Source organism: Heterodontus francisci, chromosome 32, assembly GCF_036365525.1.
Source record: "Heterodontus francisci isolate sHetFra1 chromosome 32, sHetFra1.hap1, whole genome shotgun sequence".
In the NCBI taxonomy this organism is placed as follows: Eukaryota; Metazoa; Chordata; class Chondrichthyes; order Heterodontiformes; family Heterodontidae; genus Heterodontus; species Heterodontus francisci.
Genome location: NC_090402.1, coordinates 53,065,865 through 53,087,686, shown reverse-complemented (window position 1 = coordinate 53,087,686; position 21,822 = coordinate 53,065,865). Strand labels below are relative to the sequence as shown.

Sequence of the window (21,822 nt, the reverse complement as noted above, 5' to 3'; positions counted from 1 at the left end):
CTTTCACCCCCTTGCTTATCAATAATCTATCTACCTCTGCCTTAAAAATATTCAAAGACTCTGCTTCCACTGCCTTTTGAGGAACAGAGTTCCAAAGACTCACGACCCTGTGAAAATAATTTCTTCTCATCTCTGTCTTAAATGGGCAACCCCTTATTTTTAAATAGTGACCCACTAGTTCTGTATTCTCCCACAAGAAGAATCATCCTTTCCGCATCCACCCTGTCAAGATCCCTCAGGATCTTATATGTTTCTATCAAATCACCTCTTACTCTTCTAAACTCCAGAGGATACAAGCCTGGCCTGTCCAACCTTTCCTCATAGGTCAAACCGCCCATTCCAGGTATTAATCTAATAAACCTTCTCTGAACTGCTTCCAACATTTACATTCTTCCATAAATAAGGAGACCAATATTGTACATAGCACTCCAAATGTGGTCTCACCACTCTGTTTCACTGAAGCATAACTTCCCTACTTTTGTATTCAATTCCCCTCGCAATAAACATAATATTCTATTAGCTTTCCTAATTACTTGCTGTACCTGCATACTAACCTGATGCGATTCATGCATTAGGACACCCAGAGGTTGGAAAAACTCAGATTGTTTTCACTGGAACGACGGAGGTGGAGGGGTGACATGATAGAGATTTACAAAGTTATGAGCGGCATGGACAGAGTGGATAGTCAGAAGCTTTTTCCCAGGGTGGAAGAGTCAGTTACTAGGGGACATAGGTTTAAGGTGCGAGAGGCAAAGTTTAGAGGGGATGTGTGAGGCAAGTTTTTTTACACAGAGGGTGGTGAGTGCCTGGAACTTGCTGCCAGGGGAGGTGGTGGAAGCAGATACGATAGCAACGTTTAAGAGACATCTTGACAAATACATGAATAGGAAGGGAATAGAGGGATATGGGCCCCGGAAGTGCAGAAGGTTTTAGTTTAGGCAGGCATCAAGATCGGCGCAGGCTTGGAGGGCCGAATGGCCTGTTCCTGTGCTGTACTGTTCTTTGTTCTCTGCATCTCAGAGTTCTGGAATCTCTTATTTAGATAATATGCTTTTTTACTCTTCCTGCCAAAATGGACAATTTCACACTTTCCCACATTATACTCCAGATCTTTGCCCACTCAGTTAACCTATCTTAATCCCTTTGTAGCCTCCTTACGTCCTCTTCACAACTTACTTTCCTTCCTATATTTGTGTATTCAACAAATTTAGCAATCATACCTTCAGGCCCTTCATCCAAGTCATTTATATAAATTGTAAAAAGGTGAGGTCCCAGCACTGACCCCAGTGGCACACCACTCATTACATCTTGCCAATCAGAAAATTACCCCTTTATGCCAACTGTTTCCTGTTAGCTAGCCAATCTTCTTTCCATGCCGATATGTTACCCCTACTCAATGAGCTTTTATTTTCCGCAATAATCAAACTTATCAATTATCAAATGCCTTCTGGAAATCTAAGTACAGTACATCCACCGGTTCCCCTTTATCCACAGCACATGTTATGTCCTCAGAGAACTCCAATAAATTGATTAAACATGATTTCCCTTTCACAAAACCATGTAGACTCTGCCTGATTACCTTGAATTTTTCTGAATGCCCTGCTATACGTCTTTAATAATAGCTTCTAACATCTTCCCTATGACAGATGTTAAGCTATCAACCATTTCAAGCAAATTCTTCGCATGGACTGCCCACCTAAAAGCGGATGATAACCTGCAGTTTGGTCGGTCAACTAAGATCTTATGGAGCATCTCATCAAACATTGCATGATTTCTTTCACAGATGCCATTACTGAAAGGACTTTCAGCTGCGGTGTTCATCACTACAATGTTCATATTTTTGCATATGTCTCTAAACTCGTCATTGACAATTTGCCAGTCAGGAACTTAGCCAGAACCCCAGTCCAGTCCCTAACCATTTTTCCATGATTTTATCTACAATCACTCTTGTCTTTCCCATGTATTTCTGTAAAGACTGAATCTTGTTGCTATGTCTATGAAATGCAAATGAAAATATTTCTGTCCTTGTCCTCCACCTTCAAAATCCATAGCTACTACTTCATTAACGTCTCATGCTAATGGAGACTTAGAATAGGTCGTGATGATGTCTTCCGATACTTTTTTGCATATATCACATTTTTCACTAATCTCTTCAATAAGCCTTTGTGTTTCATCATCAATCACTTTAGTAGGATTTTTAATCTGTGTCAAGAGGGATGGGCTAATTGTCGATGTAGCTTTAAGACAATTTGCTTTTTTCTCTCAAACTCTTATTACCTGATGCCATTAACATTTCTTTAACTTCTTATTAGAGATGCTAGGTTTTGTTAAAGGGATGCATGTTCTGATCGGGTAAATTGAAAATCTATTGACTTTCCAAAGACAATTCCTTTCTCATGTCCTATGTCCAATTTCATTTGTGCCTTTTTCATGGAAGATTTGCTCAGCAAGGGTATCTCACTAGATACCATCTGTACTGTAAGGGTTTCAGTTCCCTTCCTCCTTACAATGATTCTTGGACCCTGGAATTATAAGAACAAAATAGACACAATAAACAGGTTTTGGCTCGTCAAATTCATTAATTAGACTAACAAACCCACAGTACAAACCCCTCTATGATTTTACTGAAACTTACAATCGCCCACACGGCTAGTTGTTACCGACGTTGATTGGCCTGGATCTGGAGATGACCAGTCCCCATCCTTCTTCACCTGACTGCAATACGCACATTCTGATGTTGTCCTTTCTTACAATGTTCCAGTCACGCTATCAGTTATCAGCCTGCTGAGCTGCCTGGTCTTTCACTTCTCTTTATCTTGCTCTTTCAATCTCCTGAGCTGTGCAAGGTCAAAGACAACTCATCTCCTCCCCTGCTGTCTTCACAGCATAAAAAGGCTGCGTTTGCTGACAACGCAACCACTCGGTGGCACAGTACTGGCACATATGCAAATGCAGCCTTATCCACTGAAACACCAGTCTGCGATGTCTCAGACAGCTGCCAGAAATAAAGATGGCACTGCTCAATTTGTCACAAAAAACAAATTAAACCCAACCTCCTCCATGGCTGCAATCGCCACCTCCATCCCACCCTCAACAGTACCCCACTCCCTCATACTATCACACTTCTCTTCGCCGCTCTCTCCAGCGCCCGTCTGCTCGTCGCTCGCTCCCCGCCTCGCCACTGCCTTCCCTCAGACATATGCTCCCACCCTCCCTGCCTTGCCACTTTGCTGCTCACTCCCCGCTTCCACCCCCCTCCCCCGGCCGCTCGCTCCCTGCCATACCACTTTGGCCATCACTCCCCATTCCCCACCCGCCCCCCACCCCAGCGTCTTCAGGAAGCATGCGGCTGAGGGGGGAAGCAGCGAAGTGGGGAGCAAGCGGCCGAGGGGGGGGGAAGCGACGAGGGCGGAAGCCAGTGGCTGAGGTGGGATGGAGCGGTGAGCAGTCGGGAGCGGGAAATTGAAAGTGGCGATTGAAGCAGATTGCAGGAGGGAGCAGGGCTCTGTCAGGGGGAATGGAGGCAGCAACTGCAACCATTGAGGGGTGAGGACATCTTTGCATGGCGACGTCAGCGTGCGCATGTGCACATTCATATTGGCAGGCTGGCAAATGTTCGCATGGACATCCATGATTGCTCTGCGCATGCTCTGCATTGTCAAGAGTCACTCCGTAAAGATGTGATTTCCCTCTTGGTGGCGCTTAGCACATGGCATTATTCAGGTGTTAAACCCTAATGTGTCTTCCATTCTTTCTAGGAACGGATTGTGATACATAATTTCAGTTAACTTATGGCATTGTCCAGTTGTTAACGTCCTCCAAGCTGATCATGAGTCAGAATCTCACTTAACTTATTCCTCCTGTGCATCGAGGTTAACTGTTTCATGTCCTTCAGTCTTAAAAGTGGCTTACTTCAACTAATCTGCATGGAATCACCACCCTTTTTAGTGACTTTAATGTATCATCCCTGAAACTGACCTAACTTCAATCCTTACTACTGAGTGAATCTAAATAACATTTCAACCTATCCATTCCACAAATAGGCAGTGCATTCCAAATCCTAACCATTTGCTGTGTAACAAAGTGTTTCCTCATGTCATCGTTGCTTCTTTTGCCAATCATCTTAAATCAGTGTCCTCTAGCTCTGGATCCTTCAGCCAATGTGAACAGTTTTGCCCTATCTACTCTGTCCAGACCCCTCATGATTTCAAACACCTCTATCAAATCTCCTCTTAATCTTCTCTTCTCTAATAGACCCAGCTTCTCCAACCTATCCATTAACTTAAGTTCTTCATTCCGGAACCATTCTTATGAATGGTTTCTGCACCCTCTCTACTGCCCTTAAGTGCCTCTAATGCCTCAAAAGTGTGGTGCCCAGAAAGGGACACAATACTCCAGTTGAGGTCAAACCAGTGTCATATACAGGTTTATTGTAACTTCCTTGTTTTTTGTACTTTATGCCCCTATTTATAAAGCTCTTATGCTCTATTAACCACTTTCTCAACCTGCAATGCAACCTATGATAATTTGTACACAGATAACCCCCAGGTCCCTCTGCTTCTGCACCCCCTTTAGAATTGTATCCTTTAATTTATATTGCCTCTCCTCATTCAGCTGAGCAAAATGAATCACTTCATTTAATTTCATCTGCCAGTTGTCTGCCCATTCCACCAGCCTACATCCTTTTGAAATTTACCACTATCCTCTTCACAGTTGTGTCATCCACAAATTTTTGAAATTTTGAACTGTACACCGAAGTCTAGGTCATTAATATATATCAAGAAAAGCAGGGGTCCTAACACCAAGACCTGGAGAACCCCACTAGTCCAAAAACAACCATTCACAACTACTCTTGTTTCCTGTCACTCAGCCAATCTTGTAACCATGCTGCTACTGTCCTGTTTATTCCATGGGCTCTAACTTTGCTGCCAAGCCTGTTACGTGGCACTTTATCAACTGCTTATTGGAAGTCCCCCTCTCTCTTGGCATTTCTTTGTGGACGAAGATTTTGGGAAGGTTGCAGTCATCGGTTGCAGGCCCACTGGTACCTAGTCAGGCCTATCCGTGACCAGCAGATTCTCCCACAGCAGGTACAAGTGAAGGTGTAGTCGCTGCTGGGGGCAATTGGATCCATCTTTCTCCTCCTTTTCTCTTTCATGCTGGTTCTTCATCAGTCTCAAAGGTGTCTGTAGCCCTCCTGATGTAACAACTCCAGGCATCACGGCCTATGGCAGGAGCTGCCCACTAGCGATGGTTGATGTGGCACACAGAGGGGGACTTCTTCAGGGAGTCCTTGAAACATTTGCATGGGACCCCTCTGTTCCTTTCACCAGTGGTCAGTTCTCCATACAACACGATCTTGGGCAGGCAACTGTCATCCATCCGGGCAATGTGACCTGCCCAACCCAGTTGGCTTTGCAGGATGATGGCCTCAATGCTGGTGATGTTGGCTGTTTCCAGGACTTCAATGTTTGTGACGTAGTTCTGCCAGCAGATCTTGAGGATACTGTGGAGGCAGCGCTGATGGAAGCGCTCCAGAAGGCATACATGACAGCGGTATAGGACCCATGACTTGGCCCTATACAAAAGGGTGGTGAGGACTATGGCTTTGTACACTTTGAGTTTGGTCTCTGCTCTGAGGCTGTGGCTGCTCCATACGTTTGTAGTCTGTCGAATTCCGTTTGCTTTTGAAAGCCTGTTGTCCATTTCCTTGTCTATGGTGGCATCAAACAAGGTGACGCTCCCCAAGTAAGTAAATTGCTTGATGGCATTCAGCTCAGTTCCCTCAATGACAATGCTTGGTGGTCTATATTCTTCTTGTGGAGTGCAGGCTGATGCAGGACTTGTTTTCTTTAAACTGATTTCTAGACCGAAGAGTTGTGCTGCCTCGGAAAAATGTGTTGTTATACGTTGTAGGTCTGACAGACTGAGAGCCAGGAGACCATAGTCATCGGATTACTATGGGCTTGCTTGCCCCACTCGAGGGGTATGGGGTTACTCTCCCTTCTGACACAAAACCCTGATAAACCTCAGGAATTCTATTAAATTTTCCTGCACTTGCAGCAGTACAAAGAACAAAGAAAATTACAGCACAGGAACAGGCCCTTCAGCCCTCCAAGCCTACGCCGATCCAAATCCTCTATCTAAACCTGTCGCCTATTTTCTAAGGGTCTGTATCTCTTTGCTTCCTGCCCATTCATGTATCTGTCTAGATAGATCTTAAAAGACGCTATCGTGCCCGTGTCTACCACCTCCGCTGGCAACACGTTCCAGGCACCCACCACCCTCTGCGTAAAGAACTTTCCACGCATATCCCCCTTCTGTAGTTGCTAGGATTGTCCTTTCACCCATTTTTGAACAAAGGTGTAACGTTTGCAATTTTGCAGTCCTCTGGCACACCTGTATCTCAGGAGGTTTGGAAGATAATGGCCAATGCCTGCGCAATTTCCACCCTTAGGTATCCTTGGGTGCATCTCAACCGATCCTGGTGACTGATCAACTTTAGCCAGCCCATCTAATACCTCCTTTTTAATCAATTTTTAGCCCATCCAGTGTCTCAACTGCCTTCTTTTTTCACCATGGCTTGGGAAGCATCTACCTTAGTAAAGACAGATGCAAAGTACTCATTTAGTGCCTCAGCTATGCCCCCTCCATGCATAAAATCCCTTTTAGGTTCCTTATTGGCCCCACTCCTTCTTTTACCATTGTTTTACAATTTATATACATGTAGAAGACTTTTAAATTCCCTTTTGTTAGCTGAAAGGCTCTTCTTATACTCTGTTTCTTTGTTTTTTCACTTCCTCTCTGAACCTTTTATAATCAGCCTGGTTGTCAATTGTAATTCCAACCTGACATCTGTCACATGCACCCTTTTTCTGGTTCATCTTAACTTTCCATCTCTTTTGTCATCCAGGGAGCTCTGATCTGTTTGCCGTACCTTTCCCCCTCGTGGGAATCTACCTTGACGGCAACTGAACACTCCTTTTTCAAGGCAGCCCATTGTTCAGTTAGTTTTGCCTGCCAATCTTTGATTCCAATTTACTTGGACCAAATCCGTTCTCACTCCATTGAAATTTAGTTCCCCACTTTTCCCCTTTGTTGGAATGTACCTCGCCTGTACCTGAAACATCTCCTTAAAGATCACCCATTGTTCCAATAGTTTCTCTTGTCGGTCTTTAGTTCCATTTTACTTTGGCCAGATCCCCTCTCATCCCATTGAAGTTAGCCCTTTTCCAATTCAGAGATTGTTCCTTGCTCCTCTCTATTATCCCTCTAAACCTTATGACACAATAATACTCTCACCCAAATGTTCTTAAATTTCAACTATCCATCCTTCTTCCTTTGAAAATAAAACTGATTGTACTATTTGGTACTTAGAATCAGTCTTTCCCAAGCCCTCTTGGCTTTTGAGTGCACCTTTCTCCCTGCATTATATCAAACTTGGGTTAAAAGTTTGTATCAATTCATCACTACTGCTTCATTTGACTAGTCTTGTCTCCTGTTTTTTCCAATCCTGGTTGTATCTCACTATCTAACCTTATCACTTAGATTTGTCAGTGTAAAAATGAAAGCAACCATTGATTGCACTAAGTGTTACAGTAACAAGAGGCAGCTGAAAGGTATTTAGCCTAATAGTTTCATGTAGAACCCTGAATACTGTGAGCTCACACTAGCATATTCATTGTTGTGGATCAATTACATGCAGTGCTGTCTGACCAGAACATTACACCTTAGACTAGCAATCTGACCTGTACTCTAGTTTTGGCTATATAATTTAGCCTTTCATAATGGAAAACTCAAGCTCCAGGATCTTTTATCAGTTTGCATGCTCATAAATTGAAAGCAGGGAGGGAAAAACACAAACTAAATTACAATCAACAATTTTTATTCAAATCAAACTAGCAGTTAATATAAAACTGAAAATATGAAACCACAGAACAGGAAAAAAGACAAACTTCAGAAACAGGTCTTAATGTAACAAAGAAAACATGTTTAGAAGTTCATAATATACAATTCTGTTTAAGCAGCCTCTTCCTCACCCTCCTCCTCAAATTCACCTTCATCACCAACTGTAGCATCCTGGTACTGCTGGTACTCAGATACTAGGTCATTCATATTACTCTCAGCCTCAGTAAACTCCATCTCATCCATACCTTCACCAGTGTACCAATGCAAGAAGGCTTTCCTTCGAAACATGGCAGTAAACTGCTCAGAGATGCGTTTAAACAGCTCCTGGATAGCCGTACTGTTGCCAATGAAGGTGGCAGACATCTTGAGGCCTCGAGGTGGGATGTCACAAACAGCAGTCTTAACATTATTGGGAATCCATTCAACAAAATAGGTACTGTTTTTATTCTGTACATTCAACATCTGCTCATCCACCTCTTTCATGGACATACGGCCTCGGAAAATGGCAGCAACGGTCAGGTAGCGGCCGTGCCGAGGGTCACAGGCAGCCATCATGTTCTTGGCATCAAACATCTGTTGGGTAAGCTCAGGTACTGTGAGGGCACGGTACTGCTGGCTACCGCGGCTAGTTAGAGGAGCAAAGCCTGTCATGAAGAAATGCAGGCGGGGGAATGGGACCATGTTCACTGCTAATTTACGCAAGTCAGCGTTCAGTTGACCAGGGAAACGCAGGCAGGTTGTTACACCACTCATGGTGGCTGACATTAGGTGGTTCAAATCACCATAAGTAGGAGTTGTCAGTTTAAGGGTATGGAAACAGATGTCATAAAGAGCCTCATTATCAATACAGAAGGTCTCATCAGTATTTTCAACAAGCTGGTGCACAGACAGAGTAGCATTATAAGGCTCTACTACAGTGTCTGATACTTTTGGTGAAGGCACAACGCTAAATGTATTCATGATTCTGTCAGGGTATTCTTCACGGATTTTACTGATAAGAAGTGTGCCCATGCCAGAGCCAGTACCACCACCAAGTGAGTGGGTGAGCTGAAAGCCCTGGAGGCAATCACACCCCTCAGCCTCCTTTCTCACCACATCCAGAACAGAGTCAATTAATTCAGCACCATCAGTGTAATGCCCTTTGGCCCAATTGTTACCAGCACCACTTTGACCTGCAAGAAAGGAAAGCAAGATAAATACTGTAAGGCAGTACATCAATGCACCAAAACAATCTTACAGTGAGAGATGCACCAAAGCTCAAAATTGGCCAAACGCAGGCCTTGCATGTTTAAGTTCCCACAGTTTCAGTCTATTGCTATAACGGATTAGTTACGCGAAGTGCCTTCATCGAAATTCTAGAAATTACCATTTTTGTAATAGTAGTACTCCCCCTTAGACTGTTCTCTAATTAAAGCTAAATAAAAAGCTTGACAATAAAAAAGAACCTAAGACGCAAATGTAAAAGATGGAACCAAGTGGCAATGGGCAAAATATCTGATGCGCAACATAGGGAAGATACTAATTAACTCCAGAGAATTTCAAACGAAATGAATAAAACTATGAGGCCTGGTTGCAACCTTCAAGAATATCAACTGATAAATATTATAAAATCTAAATCTCCTCAAAGGACCAAGTAATTTTCATAAAACTTCCCATCTCTTCAGGAATTAGTACAAAGCAATCTAGACAACAAAGGTAATTGTTGCTCTACCTGGAAAAGTTCATTAATTTCCAGAAAGTCTCCTACTAATTATCCACCCATCAACAAACCATGGATTAAGCACGCTGAACAAAATTGTCCAAATACTGCCAACCAGCTTCAGGTAGTCAATTTCATAAAAACTTTACCTACCAAACACAAAGTTATCTGGTCTGAAAATCTGTCCAAAGGGTCCAGAGCGAACAGAATCCATAGTACCAGGCTCCAAATCCATGAGAATGGCTCGGGGTACATATTTGCCACCTGTTTAAAAATAATCAAACGTAAGACATCACAATGCTCATAATGCAAGCGAAAATATTATCAATATTTTAAATACCTGTAGCCTCATTGTAATAGACATTAATCCTTTCCAGCTGAAGGTCACTGTCTCCATGGTAGGCTCCAGTGGGATCAATACCATGCTCATCACTGATGACTTCCCAGAACTAGAAAAAAGTAGTCTTATTAATAATATGTCCAACAGGTCATAAGAACATTGGAACAGGAGTAGGCCATTCAGCCCCTCAAGTTTGTTCCCCAAAAGGTCAAAAGCAATTAAGTTCTTCTATTATCATCCTTATGTCAAAGTACAGTACCCTCCACTAGTAGCTGCGACACTGGAGGTTGAATCCAAGATACTTGTGATGACTTGTCTTAACAGCAATGTGTTACCATTGTGAATTTTTCCTTTTGGAGGAACCTGTTCAATGTTGAGATCAAATATGGGATGAAATCTACTTGATCTTTTGGGGTTCTCAAAACGTCAGAGTAAAAGCCTTTTCACCAATCTGGTTTAACTTGTTCAATCGCAATAGATGACACCAGTCACCAACGTGTCAGGGACAAAACCAGGGTTACTCAGATTAGATGAAATGGCTTAAGAACTGTAGGAAGCAGTACAAAAATACACGCTGATAATCTGATCTAAACATTTTATATGATCCTCTCCTACCTGGTCACAGTTAAAGGATGCCTGTGATGAGAATCATGACAGCCTAGCTTCAAATGAAACACTCCATGTTTTCACACCACTGTGGATCCCACCTAAAGCCAGAAACTAGTAAAGGTCAATAACTGTCCTGGAAGAGCTTGGAGATACCATTAGTAGCTTGTAACCTTTCACCAATTGCTCTATTTGCAGTAAATGTCCATCTCATGCCAACAAGCAAATATTGGAAAGTTGTTATCTCCAGTTCCTGAGGAAACCTGAAAACATGCATGCCAACAGCATCAAATTCAGCTTCCTAATGCTTATAAAGTAGATCAAATACAGGCGGATGTCCTTAACAGAATATGGCAGCAATGGGGACCATCACACAACGGTCACATTGGATCATTCAACCACTAACAAAAGACCACAACAGTGCTTGAACAGACTTCCCAATTAATGCCGATGACACCTCAGGTCATCAACAGCCTCAGTAGCAAGGGCATTTCTTTTGGAAGATGTCTTCTACAACTTAGCGTCAAGCTATCTGATAATGTTGCATGTTAAACCAAAACTAAAATGGAAGTAGATCTCAACTAATTAATCATATGCCATGCCGCATTTACTGAGAAACAAGTCTTGATGCCAGATAGCACCAATTCTCCAAATAGTCGGGAGTCAAAGACATGCGCAATGCTTGTGATCATTGGAACTTGTGCCTCATGGCCTTCAGGATGATGTCTGGTTCAGACAATTCTGTTTTTCAAGCAAAGGCGAATCACAGCACCATATTATTGACAAATTGTTCAGAATTGGTCTTTTCCTATCTGCGCTTGTGCAAAGATTTACTATAATTGCACCAGGGATGCAGGACTTCAGCTACAAGGAGACATTAGAGAAAATGAGCATGTTACCCTTGGAGCAGAGAAGGTTATGGGGAGATTTAACAGTATTCAAAATCATGAAAGGTTTTGATGAGTAAATAATGAGAAACTGTTAAGAGGGCAAGTTTTTTTATGTAATGAGTTCTGATCTGCAATGCAATGCCTAATAGGGTCATGGAAGCAGATCTAAAATTGATGACTTTCAAGAGGGAATTGGATAGATACTTGAAGGGGAAAATTTACATGTCTGTGGGCTAATGGCAGGGAGTGATTAGTGTAATAGCTCTTTCAAGGCACTGGCACAGTTGGTCAAACAGCCTCCTTTTTGCTGTTACCATTTTAATGAATTTACAACACTGGTGGTGTCCGGCAATTTGGTGCTCAAGGTCAAATAGCAAAGAACAAAGTACCATCTTCAGATGAGACCCACATTGTCTAGCATCGTGGGACTGCCCACACTTTGAACTACTTAGTCAATCGTAGCTAGAGCATGTCTAGAAATAGGTACTATTCCCACCCCCAAATCATCTCTGGAGTTCCAAGGATCTATTTTTGGGCCACTCCTCTTCCTCATCTATATGCTGTTCCTTAGCATCATCCAAAGACATGGTATAAGCTACAACATAGGCCAGTTACACCTAGCACTATCTCTCCACTATTATTCCATCCTCTGCAGGCACCGTCAAGAAACACCAGAAAGACAGCAGCCATCACCTTCAGCTCCTACCAGGACTGTACCCCTCAGCATAGATCCAAGACAAAATAATACTATTCACAACCTGGGTGCCCCTTTTGACTCCAAGCTGGCCTTCTAAGACCACCAATTTCCACCTCCATCTGTACCTTAGCCCACTGCTACTGAAACTCATGCATGTTGTTGGCATCTCCAAGCCTAATTACTCCAAAACTCCTCTTGTCCAGCCTCCCATCCTGCATAAACTTCAGCTCATCTAAAATTCCATTGCCCATATTATAGCCATCACTACCGTCTTGCTAACCTATATTGGTCCCCAACACCTCATTTAAAATTTTTCACCCTGGTTATTAAATCACTCCATAGCTTCACCTCTATCTACATAGCCTCTTCCAACTTTTATAACCAAGACTCATCATTCCCGAGTCCAACCTCCCAGGCATAACCTATTATCTCCAGCCTTTCACCTCCCACTTTCATCCCTCATACTTTTTTTGTTTACCCCTCATACACTGTGCAGCAATAAATGTATGAGAAACGTGTACTTTCAATATCATAGCAGTCACGTATGAAACGTGTGCTTTTTGCTATCTCCACAAGAGAACAGGCCAAGTCAACACAGGAACGTGCAAAGGATGTAAACAGAAGCATGAGGTCAGGCTTGGTCCTGATACCAATACACGTCGTAGGGGAAATAAATCTATTCAGCTAATGGTCGCTCAGAATAATTTCGTTTTTGAATAAACGAGGAAAAATAAGACCTTTTCCACAGCTTCCTATGAGCTATTAAAAACAGGTTGAAGCATTTTTAATAACTTATTGGTTCTGAGTCATGAACTTCAACTGTTGACAGTGATCCTTAGTAGAATCTGGATATTAAAACGGAACTGCAGTTCTACACCAAATCTTCCGTCCAAGAGAGTACAGCTAACCCGTTATCCCATCTGGTCTCCACAGACATTGACCGCTAGCTTCCTGTAAACGTACCTTTGACCAAGCTTTTGGTTATTTGACTTAAGTATGTCTTTATGTGATTCCGCGTCAACATTTGCTTGATAAAAACTCTCATGTGAAATACCTTGGAAAATTTTATTACGTTAAAGGCGCGCTATACAAGTCATCATTTTGGATTCGCAGCATCTGCAGTTAATGCGCAGAACACCACAAGACTGTATGGCGCTCCTCGGGTACTTTGCTCTGAATCACATGGGTTGACTGCGCGTCACCCACGCATGCCCCGCCTCCGCGTGCGTCATTCCACGCACGCATGCGCCCAAAAACACGCCGGCACGCGCGCTTTCCAACGGTCGCACGACTCAATCGGTGGTTTTTATTGGTTGATCACAAATTTAACCGTCAATTGCCCCGCGAGGCGGGAAACACGCGAGCCGGCCTCTCAACCGACCATCTGCTCGGCTCTTCACAGTAACCATCCGCAACCCAGACCTCTCATCAGTGCCATAAACCCAACACCTCAGCACTATCATCGTAAGACGGGAAAGCATCCAGTTGAGTGGGCAGCTCTCTCCACCTCAGCAACTACTTTGCCCCGGAAACCCTGGGAGACTCTCTGGCCGTTCCGCCATCCTCGACCGTCGTAGCCCGATTCCCTCACTCACTGCCTGAGTGACTACAATACAAACCTTTGCTCCAATCTGATTACCACACTGGCCCGCCTGAAGATGTACAATCTCTCTCATCTTCCCAATTCTACTCTAAAAAAAAAACCTAACATCTACGAAAAACAAACGTCAATACTGAGAACAACTGCTTGCGCCGCACTTTATATAGTGTCTGCGTCATCACCGGTTGGACGTTCCGTACTCTGTTGCGTCCATTGGATTAGCCCTATGTCAATCAAACCAAACATCCGCCTATCCCGTGGAATATGTGCTCCCATTGGATCATTCCGATACTCGCCTTTGATTGGTTCTGTCCAGATTCAGGGCGCGGAGCCGTGGTTGACCCACGTGGTGAAGAGGGTGTGGCAGGAGGAACGTGGCCGATAAGATGGTAACGGGGTGTTAAAGGGGCACCGAGTTTATACCACTATTTCACAAGCCTTCATCCGTGCACATCATTCAGCTATATACTCTTTCTTTCTTTCTTTTGGGCCTCCTTATCTCGAGAGACAATGGATACGCGCCTGGAGGTGGTCAGTGGTTTGTGAAGCAGCGCCTGGAGTGGCTATAAAGGCCAATTCTGGAGTGACAGGCTTTTCCACAGGTGCTGCAGAGAAATTTGTTTGTTGGGGCTGTTGCACAGTTGGCTCTCCCCTTGCGCCTCTGTCTTTTTTCCTGCCAGCTACTAAGTCTCTTCGACTCGCCACAATTTAGCCCTGTCTTTATGGCTGCCCGCCAGCTCTGGCGAATGCTGGCAACTGACTCCCACGACTTGTGATCAATGTCACACGATTTCATGTCGCGTTTGCAGACGCTATATACTAGACAAAAGCTAAATGCTGCAAATCTGAAATAAAAACGGAGCATGCTCAACAGGTCCAGCAGTATCTGGGGAGAGTTAGTGGGCTAGTTTTCAGAGCTCAGAAGGTTGGGAGACGGCATGGGGGTGGTGTTGGGTTTCAGGAAACCCAGAAATATGTGCAGCATGTCTGTCAGCGATTTTTTTTTTAATGCAGTCACTTCATTAGCATCTGATTTCCGGGTTTCCTATCCAGTTTAGTTTAGTTTAGAGATACAGCACTGAAACAGGCCCTTCGGCCCACCGAGTCTGTGCCGACCATCAACCACCCATTTATACTAATCCTACACTAATCCCATATTCCTACCACATCCCCACCTGTCCCTATATTTCCCTACCACCTACCTATACTAGGGGCAATTTACAATGGCCAATTTACCTACCAACCTGCAAGTCTTTTGGTTGTGGGAGGAAACCACAGCACCCGGAGAAAACCCACGCAGACACAGGGAGAACTTGCAAACTCCACACAGGCAGTACCCAGAATCGAACCCGGGTCGCTGGAGCTGTGAGGCTGCGGTGCTAACCACTGCGCCACTGTGCCGCCCAAATTAGCAGCAGCAGGCGTGACACAATCCCAATTCCAGTAAATAGAGGGACACTCCAAATGTGCAAGTTGAAGCAGTTGGAGCTGGCATGGCGAGAGAAAGAAGTGTTGGAATGGAGTCAAGAAAGAAAGAAAGACTTGCTTTCCTATAGTGCCTTTCACAACCTTAGGATATTCCAAAGCACTTTTGAAGATATATCATTGTTGTAATGTAGGAAACGCAGCAGCAATCTCCCATAAACAGCAATATAATAATAAACATATAATCTGTATTTGTAGTGTTGACTGAGGGATAAATATTCGCCAAGACACAGAGGGGAATCCCCCAACTTCTCTTTGAAATAGTCCCTTGGGCTCTTTTACTTCCACCTGAGAGGATAGACCGAGCCACAGTTTAACTTCTCATCCAAAAGACAGCACCTCCACAAGTGCAGCATTCCCTCAGTACTGCACTGGATTGTCAGCCTTGATTTTTGTGCTCAAGTCTTGAATCGGGACTTGAACCCACAACCTTCTGGCTTAAAGGAGAGAGTGCTAACAATTGAGTCACAGCTGACACAACGGCTGCCCACTTTGCCAATGCCTCTCTGGAGGCTGTGCTGGGGGCTGTGAGTACCTGGATGGAGACACGGTTCCCTAACAATGAGAGAAAGAAACTGGCTGGGGACACCAAGGCGTGTTTGGAGGTGGCAGAAAAGGTCAGAAGCAGAAGCATAGCGCCATGCTCCTGGATCAAATGCAGGAAGCGGTTCAATGACCTAAACAGGGCAAGAAAGCTGAGAGCAATGGTATATTCAACTACATTCTGATGCGTGTATCACACCAACTCCCTCATTCTGGCTTCACAAACCTACTCCAGCAGATCAGTCCTCACATCAAATTTCCTTGCAGGTACACTCATCCCTCTCAGTCAATGTACTTCCTCACATCCCCATCTGTCCATCCATCACCTGCTCTCACCCACATCTTATGCTTATGCAATGTCCACACCTTTCCCTCATAGTCACCTTCAACAAATGTGTTTCATCCATTGGGTGAACAGATGCCATTACTCATAGGTCAGTTCTTTCCCTCCTTGCAGAAGAGAGTGCAGAACACTAGGAAGAGGCCCGTCCTCCAGCCATCTCGCTACTGACAGCTGCAGAGGAAGAGGCGCTGGGGATCAACAAAATGTCGGCCATTGGAGATGGGGTCTCCCAGCTATCTGGTGACAGAAATAACTATCAGACTGTCACATGCCATACAAAACTCACTCATGTTGCCTCAATGTCAATAGCGGTGAAGTATGATCATGTGCATAATGATAACTTCAAGCATTCTTCCCTTGACAGTACTCATTCATTTCATCTCCTACAGGACCTTCACACATCCCACAGGAGATGGTCAAGGTCGCCTCTAATGGTGATGACTCCCGTGGGGAGGTCACCCCCTCTGAGGGTGCATTGTTACAGGACTTAAGCAGACCATGAACCAACACAGATACTCAAACTTTGGTGAGTCTAATTAAAAAGAAAGCTGGGTTTTCACCTGGTGACACACACTTAACAAGTGAGCAAGAGCAGACGGTGGAGTCAGGGACCGCAATGGAGAGATCATGTCAAATGCACAGGATTCTCCAAGTTCTACTCAACTGAACGCAGATGCTGTACCCCGGGTGCCACCGATGACGAGGATCGCTATTGGGCATCAGCAGAGAATGTGCGATGTACTGACAGGTTTGCCAAGCACGCTGCGCATGATTGTGGAGAGATTGGAGGAATCCATCTTAAGCATGAGTGGCATGCTGTCATATTGCTGTCTTTCCATGTAAAGAGTGGCCACCTGCAGAGAACATCAAACACGGCAATTGCGTGCAGCCCTTCACACTCCAGATGCTAGCTTAAAAAGGATGACCGATAGCCTAGCCTCAGCCTAGCCACACCCCACTGATCTGCACCAAAGTGTTCTGCACAGTGGTAGCACTGAAATGCGGATGGGCTATGAGAGGGATGTTGGTGGAAGGGGACATGAAAGTAGCAATTCGGTTCAAAGCACTTCCACTTTTCACTCATTGTACCTCCCTCCCCAATCAGTACACCACAAGCTGCCTCATGGGCTCCAAAACCCAATGGATGTCGGCCAAGAGCATCTCAGCAGTCAGAGCAGGGATCTGAGCAGTCTGTCACTGCCTCTGCTGAAACTACAGAGGTTCCACCACGCAGAAGTACAATAAGGGAAAAGTAAAGATTTGTAGTTGCATAAGGGTATGCACATGGATGTCTTAGACATTGCTGTATTGTTAACTTTCTGTTGTTTATTTGAAGCATATAAATATTATTCATTTGCACCACTTTCACCACTTGCCTTTTCTTGGTTGCTGGCTGGCAATTAGCCAGTTGAATAGTAGGACTAGAAGTGGTGCTGACCAATGGGTGGCTGTGAAAGGGAGGCTTGGTTGTTTGTAGGACTGCTTTGTGTTAGTGATGTTGGTGGGAGGAGAGCAAAAGTGGCTTTTGCATGTGGTTGTTAGATGGGTAGACTGGTGGAACCTAAGTGAACCTGACAATAATCAGCATCCCGGGCAGCAATGTGTGCCATTGGTGAAGCAGTGCCCTCATCACCTTCCACCTCCTTATTGTCTTCCTCCTCCTCTTCTTCGTCTTCCTTCGATGAGGCTGTGTGGTGTGCAGCTTGTTCCTCCTGCAGGTCCAGACCTCGCTCCTGGGAAATGTTGTGCAGAACACAGCACTCTAAGACCATTCTGTAGACCCTGGCTGGTGTGTACCAAAGGGTGCGTCCAGATCGGTCCAGGCACCTGAAGTGTATCTTAAGCATGCTGATGGCTTTCATTGTATCAATCCTGGGCCTCATTGCTTGGGTTCCTCACGGGTGTCATCAGCCAAGTTTTAAGTGGGTGTATCTTGTCCCTGAGTAGCCAGCCAATAACTTTGCTTCCAGGTGTGAAGACATTTGGGAGCTTGGACTGCTGCAGGACAAAAACCTCATGGCAGCTGCCTGGGAAACTTGGGCACACCTGCACAAAAATTTTTTTGTAGTTAAAAACCACATTGAAGCCCTTGCAGTTGATGAATAGTCCTGGATGATCTGGCAGTGCCTGTATTGCCTCCTGTGTGCAATGACTCCATGCAACTGTGGGAAGTCAGCCAGAGCTGCAAACCCGAGCGTCCGCTCATTCCAACTGGCATTATGGGTGGCAAGGTTGTCATAATTGCCAGCCCTGGAATACAAGCCATCAGTCACCTGCCTTATGCATCTGTGGGCCGCTGACTGGAATATCCTGTAAATGTCCCCAGCGGAGCCTTGGAAGGATCCAGAGGTAAAGAAGTTGAGGGAGGTGGTGACTTTGACAGCCACTGGTAAAGCATGGTCTAGATCCAGCAAGTTGCAAATGTCTGTCACCACCTGATGTGACACCCTGAGCCTTCTGAGACCCTGGTATTCCATCATAATGAGAAAGCTGAAAAGACATGCTGTCAAAGCTTTTTGCCTTGCACTCATCAGGACAGACGCAAGAATGCCAAATTTCAACTGGAGCAGCAATTTATACTGCATGAGAAAAGGGTATTGATTAGTTAGCAAGTTGACTCTGATTAGTTGAGGCATTGCCATGGCAAAAGAACCAGGGAACTATTGTCCTCCACACTTTTGTTTAATTCAAAAAAGGCACAACGCATGGACATGTTCCTTCTGCCTGCAGAGGACAGGTCCCTGAATATATGTAGTAACATAAGAATATAGGAGCAGGAGTAGGCCATTCATCCCATCGAGCCTGCCCCGCCATTCAATATGATCATGGCTTCCACTTCAATGCCTTTTTCCCACACTATCCTCATATCCCCTTATGTCATTTGTATTTAGAAATCTGTCAATCTCTGCTTTAAACATACTCAATGACTGAGCTTCCACAGCCTTCTGGGGTAGAGAATTCCAAAGATTCACAACCCTCTGCGTAAAGAAATTTCTCCTCATCTCTTTCCTAAGTGGCTTCCCCCTTATTTTGAAATTGTGTTCCCTGGTTCTAGACTCCCCAACCAGGGGAGCATCTTACCTGCATCTATCCTGTCTATCCCTTTAAGTATTTTGTAGGTTTCAATGAGATCACCTCTCATTCTTCAAAACTCTAGAGAATACAGGCCCAGTTTCCCCAATCTCTCCAGAATATGATGTGCAAGCTGCACCAATTTGAGGTAAGTGTTATTTGGCAGTACTTGGATGGAAAATGGGAGTAGCTGCAATTGGAGGCAGTTCTATATTTTTGGTAGAACTGGGGTTTGGCAGAACTGACATGTGGAGGGGTGGGAGGGGTCCTGGAATTTGAAAATACTGTGATGGCACTGGTAGAATTTGACATTATGGAGGGCAGGTTTTCATGGTGCAACTTGGGTTTGAATGTGAAGTTCAGCTCACTGGTGCATTTCTGGTGTTTATCAGAGGTGAGCAGGAAATGGACTTGACAGCACTGGGTGGTGCTGGGTGGGCGGGATTCCCCAAGTCTGGCAGCACTAGTTTGTGACTTTCTGAGTTATGACTTTGTGAATTTGTGATTGATTACTGGACATGAATCTGTGTCTGCCTCCCTCTGGGCTGAATTTTGCAGCTAGGCTGCAGGTTCTGACGTCGGGTCCACGAGTAGGTGCTGCACTCATTCAAGCTTTGAGCGACAAGCTGCATGCAATTTTATGACGGCTGGCCAGTTAACATAGTGAAGGTGTGGGGGCCATCCACTCACAATGCAGAAGCAGGAAACGATGCAAAGGAGGCGGTCAGCTTATGCCGCACAAGGTGCTGGCATCATATTTAAAGGGCTGCCAGACCTGCATTCCCTGCTAACTGCCTCCCAAGTCCTACTGCGTACTTACCAACCACTGGTGACTGCCTGCCTGGAAATCAGAAAATTGAACGGAAACCTGCAGCCACAATGGCAGAAGGAAGACCCCGAGTGGCCCAATGGTTCAGTGATGCTTCCATGCAGGCTCTCCTCCAGGCTCCAAGGGCAAGGCAGGAATTTAGTTTTAGTTTAGAGATACAGCACTGAAACAGGCCCTTCAGCCCACCGAGTCTGTGCCGACCATCAAACACCCATTTATACCAGTAGTACCCTAATTCCATATTCCTACCACATCCCCACCTGTCCCTATATTTCCCTACCACCTAACTATACTCGGGGCAATTTATAATGGCCAATTTACCTATCAACCTGCAAGTCTTTTGGCATGTGGGAGGAAACCGGAGCACCCGGAGGAAACCCACGCAGACACAGGGAGAACTTGCAAACTCCACACAGGCAGTACCCAGAATTGAACCCAGGTCGCTGGAGCTGTGAGGCTGCGGTGCTAACCACTGCGCCACTGTGCCGCCCCTCAAGTTCTCTTTCTCAGGAATGGGAGGAGAAGACCAGACCGACTGATCAAGCAAGCCTGGATGGAGATTGCAGAGGAGGTCAGCAGCCGTGGGGTCACCCCTCAAACCTGGATATCGCAAGCACGTCAGTGACCTTATTTGGCCTGCCAAGTTGAGGACGCCAATACCTCTTTTCCTTTTGGGGATTGCATGTGGCAATGAGAATGGCTGCCTTTTGTGGAGAGCGAGTGACCACGCAGTCAGTGGCAATGGGGTTAGGCTGCCAGAGCAATGGTTGCATCTTTGTGAGAGGCTTCATCTGTCATTATTGACCCCCACAGGCTCCCTTGAGAGTGGCCACATGCAGGAGGAAATTCGTGTGCCCCCTTCATGGCTGGTGGGCTGCCACCAGAATAAGTGTTGTGCTTGTCTCCGGGGGAAATTAACAGTTCGTTTTTATGCTTGCAGGGGAAGACAGCCCATACATAAAGGAAAGGGCCAAGACAAGCAGAGGGGTTCCGTATTTGTCCATCTTGACCCCTATGGGGGAAGAGACCTTGGAACTGGCAGAGCATCAAGGCAGCGACTCTATCGCGAATGGCGAGGCAGAGTGTCAACACAAGAGAGTGAGTGAACAAGTGCAGGAGCACAAGGCAGCAACTGGCACGTAAAAGGCATAATGCTCATGTGTCCATCACTGGACACATGGAGCTCTACAGTAGGGATAGTTGGAAGGACAAATAGGAAGCCCATAACCCTTCAATCTATCTGTTTTTATGCAGGTCAGGGTCATACCGAAGGGCAGACAACTGGAGAGACCACGGTCAGACGGCCGCCTCTGAGGAGGAGGAGGGATCCTCAGAGGGTGCACCATCACATCATTCCCCTGAACCCCCCCCCAGCGCAGACACTCTCACGTCAGTAGGTATCTGTTCGTACTTAGGATCGGGCACATAACTAGGTGAGCACAGCGCAGACGTGCCTGAGCATCTGACGGTGCCACTGACAGTCAGAGGACTGTGGGAGGCTAGGCCGATGCTGAGCCCCAGGCAGATGACGTGCCTCTGGAGTCATCGGTAACACTTGCTTGCTGCCTCCTTTAACCAGGTGAGGCTCTGAAGTCGTGTGGTTCCTTTGTAGCATCTGTAAAATTCAAAATGCGCTCTAAAAGTGCAGCCAATTAGCCAATTTGGCGCCTTAATTACCGTCCAGTCACATTGATATGTGAAGCTTGCACTCCATGTCAACCATCGTCGGTAAAATGCGGAAATGACGTAAAGACGTAGGACTTCTGGTCCAATATCTTCTGTTCCACTTTTATGCACCCTCCTCTCCCCG

General features: G+C 45.3%; 1 protein-coding gene across 2 annotated transcripts; it reads right to left on the bottom strand.

The window, feature by feature from the left end:
• Positions 1–8,019: 8,019 nt before the first annotated feature.
• Positions 8,020–13,816, bottom strand: LOC137347516 (tubulin beta-4B chain-like). 2 transcript variants are annotated; one of them, XM_068011968.1, is made up of 4 exons: positions 13,760–13,816; positions 9,948–10,056; positions 9,761–9,871; positions 8,020–9,080 (listed from the first exon to the last, which is right to left on the bottom strand). In XM_068011968.1, exons 1-4 carry the CDS (start codon positions 13,814–13,816, stop codon positions 8,020–8,022), a joined length of 1,338 nt encoding a protein of 445 aa, XP_067868069.1. The 2 variants fall into 2 exon arrangements, with proteins under 2 accessions (XP_067868069.1, XP_067868070.1); XM_068011969.1 differs by lacking the exon at positions 13,760–13,816 and adding an exon at positions 13,104–13,175.
• Between the last annotated feature and the right edge of the window lie 8,006 nt (positions 13,817–21,822).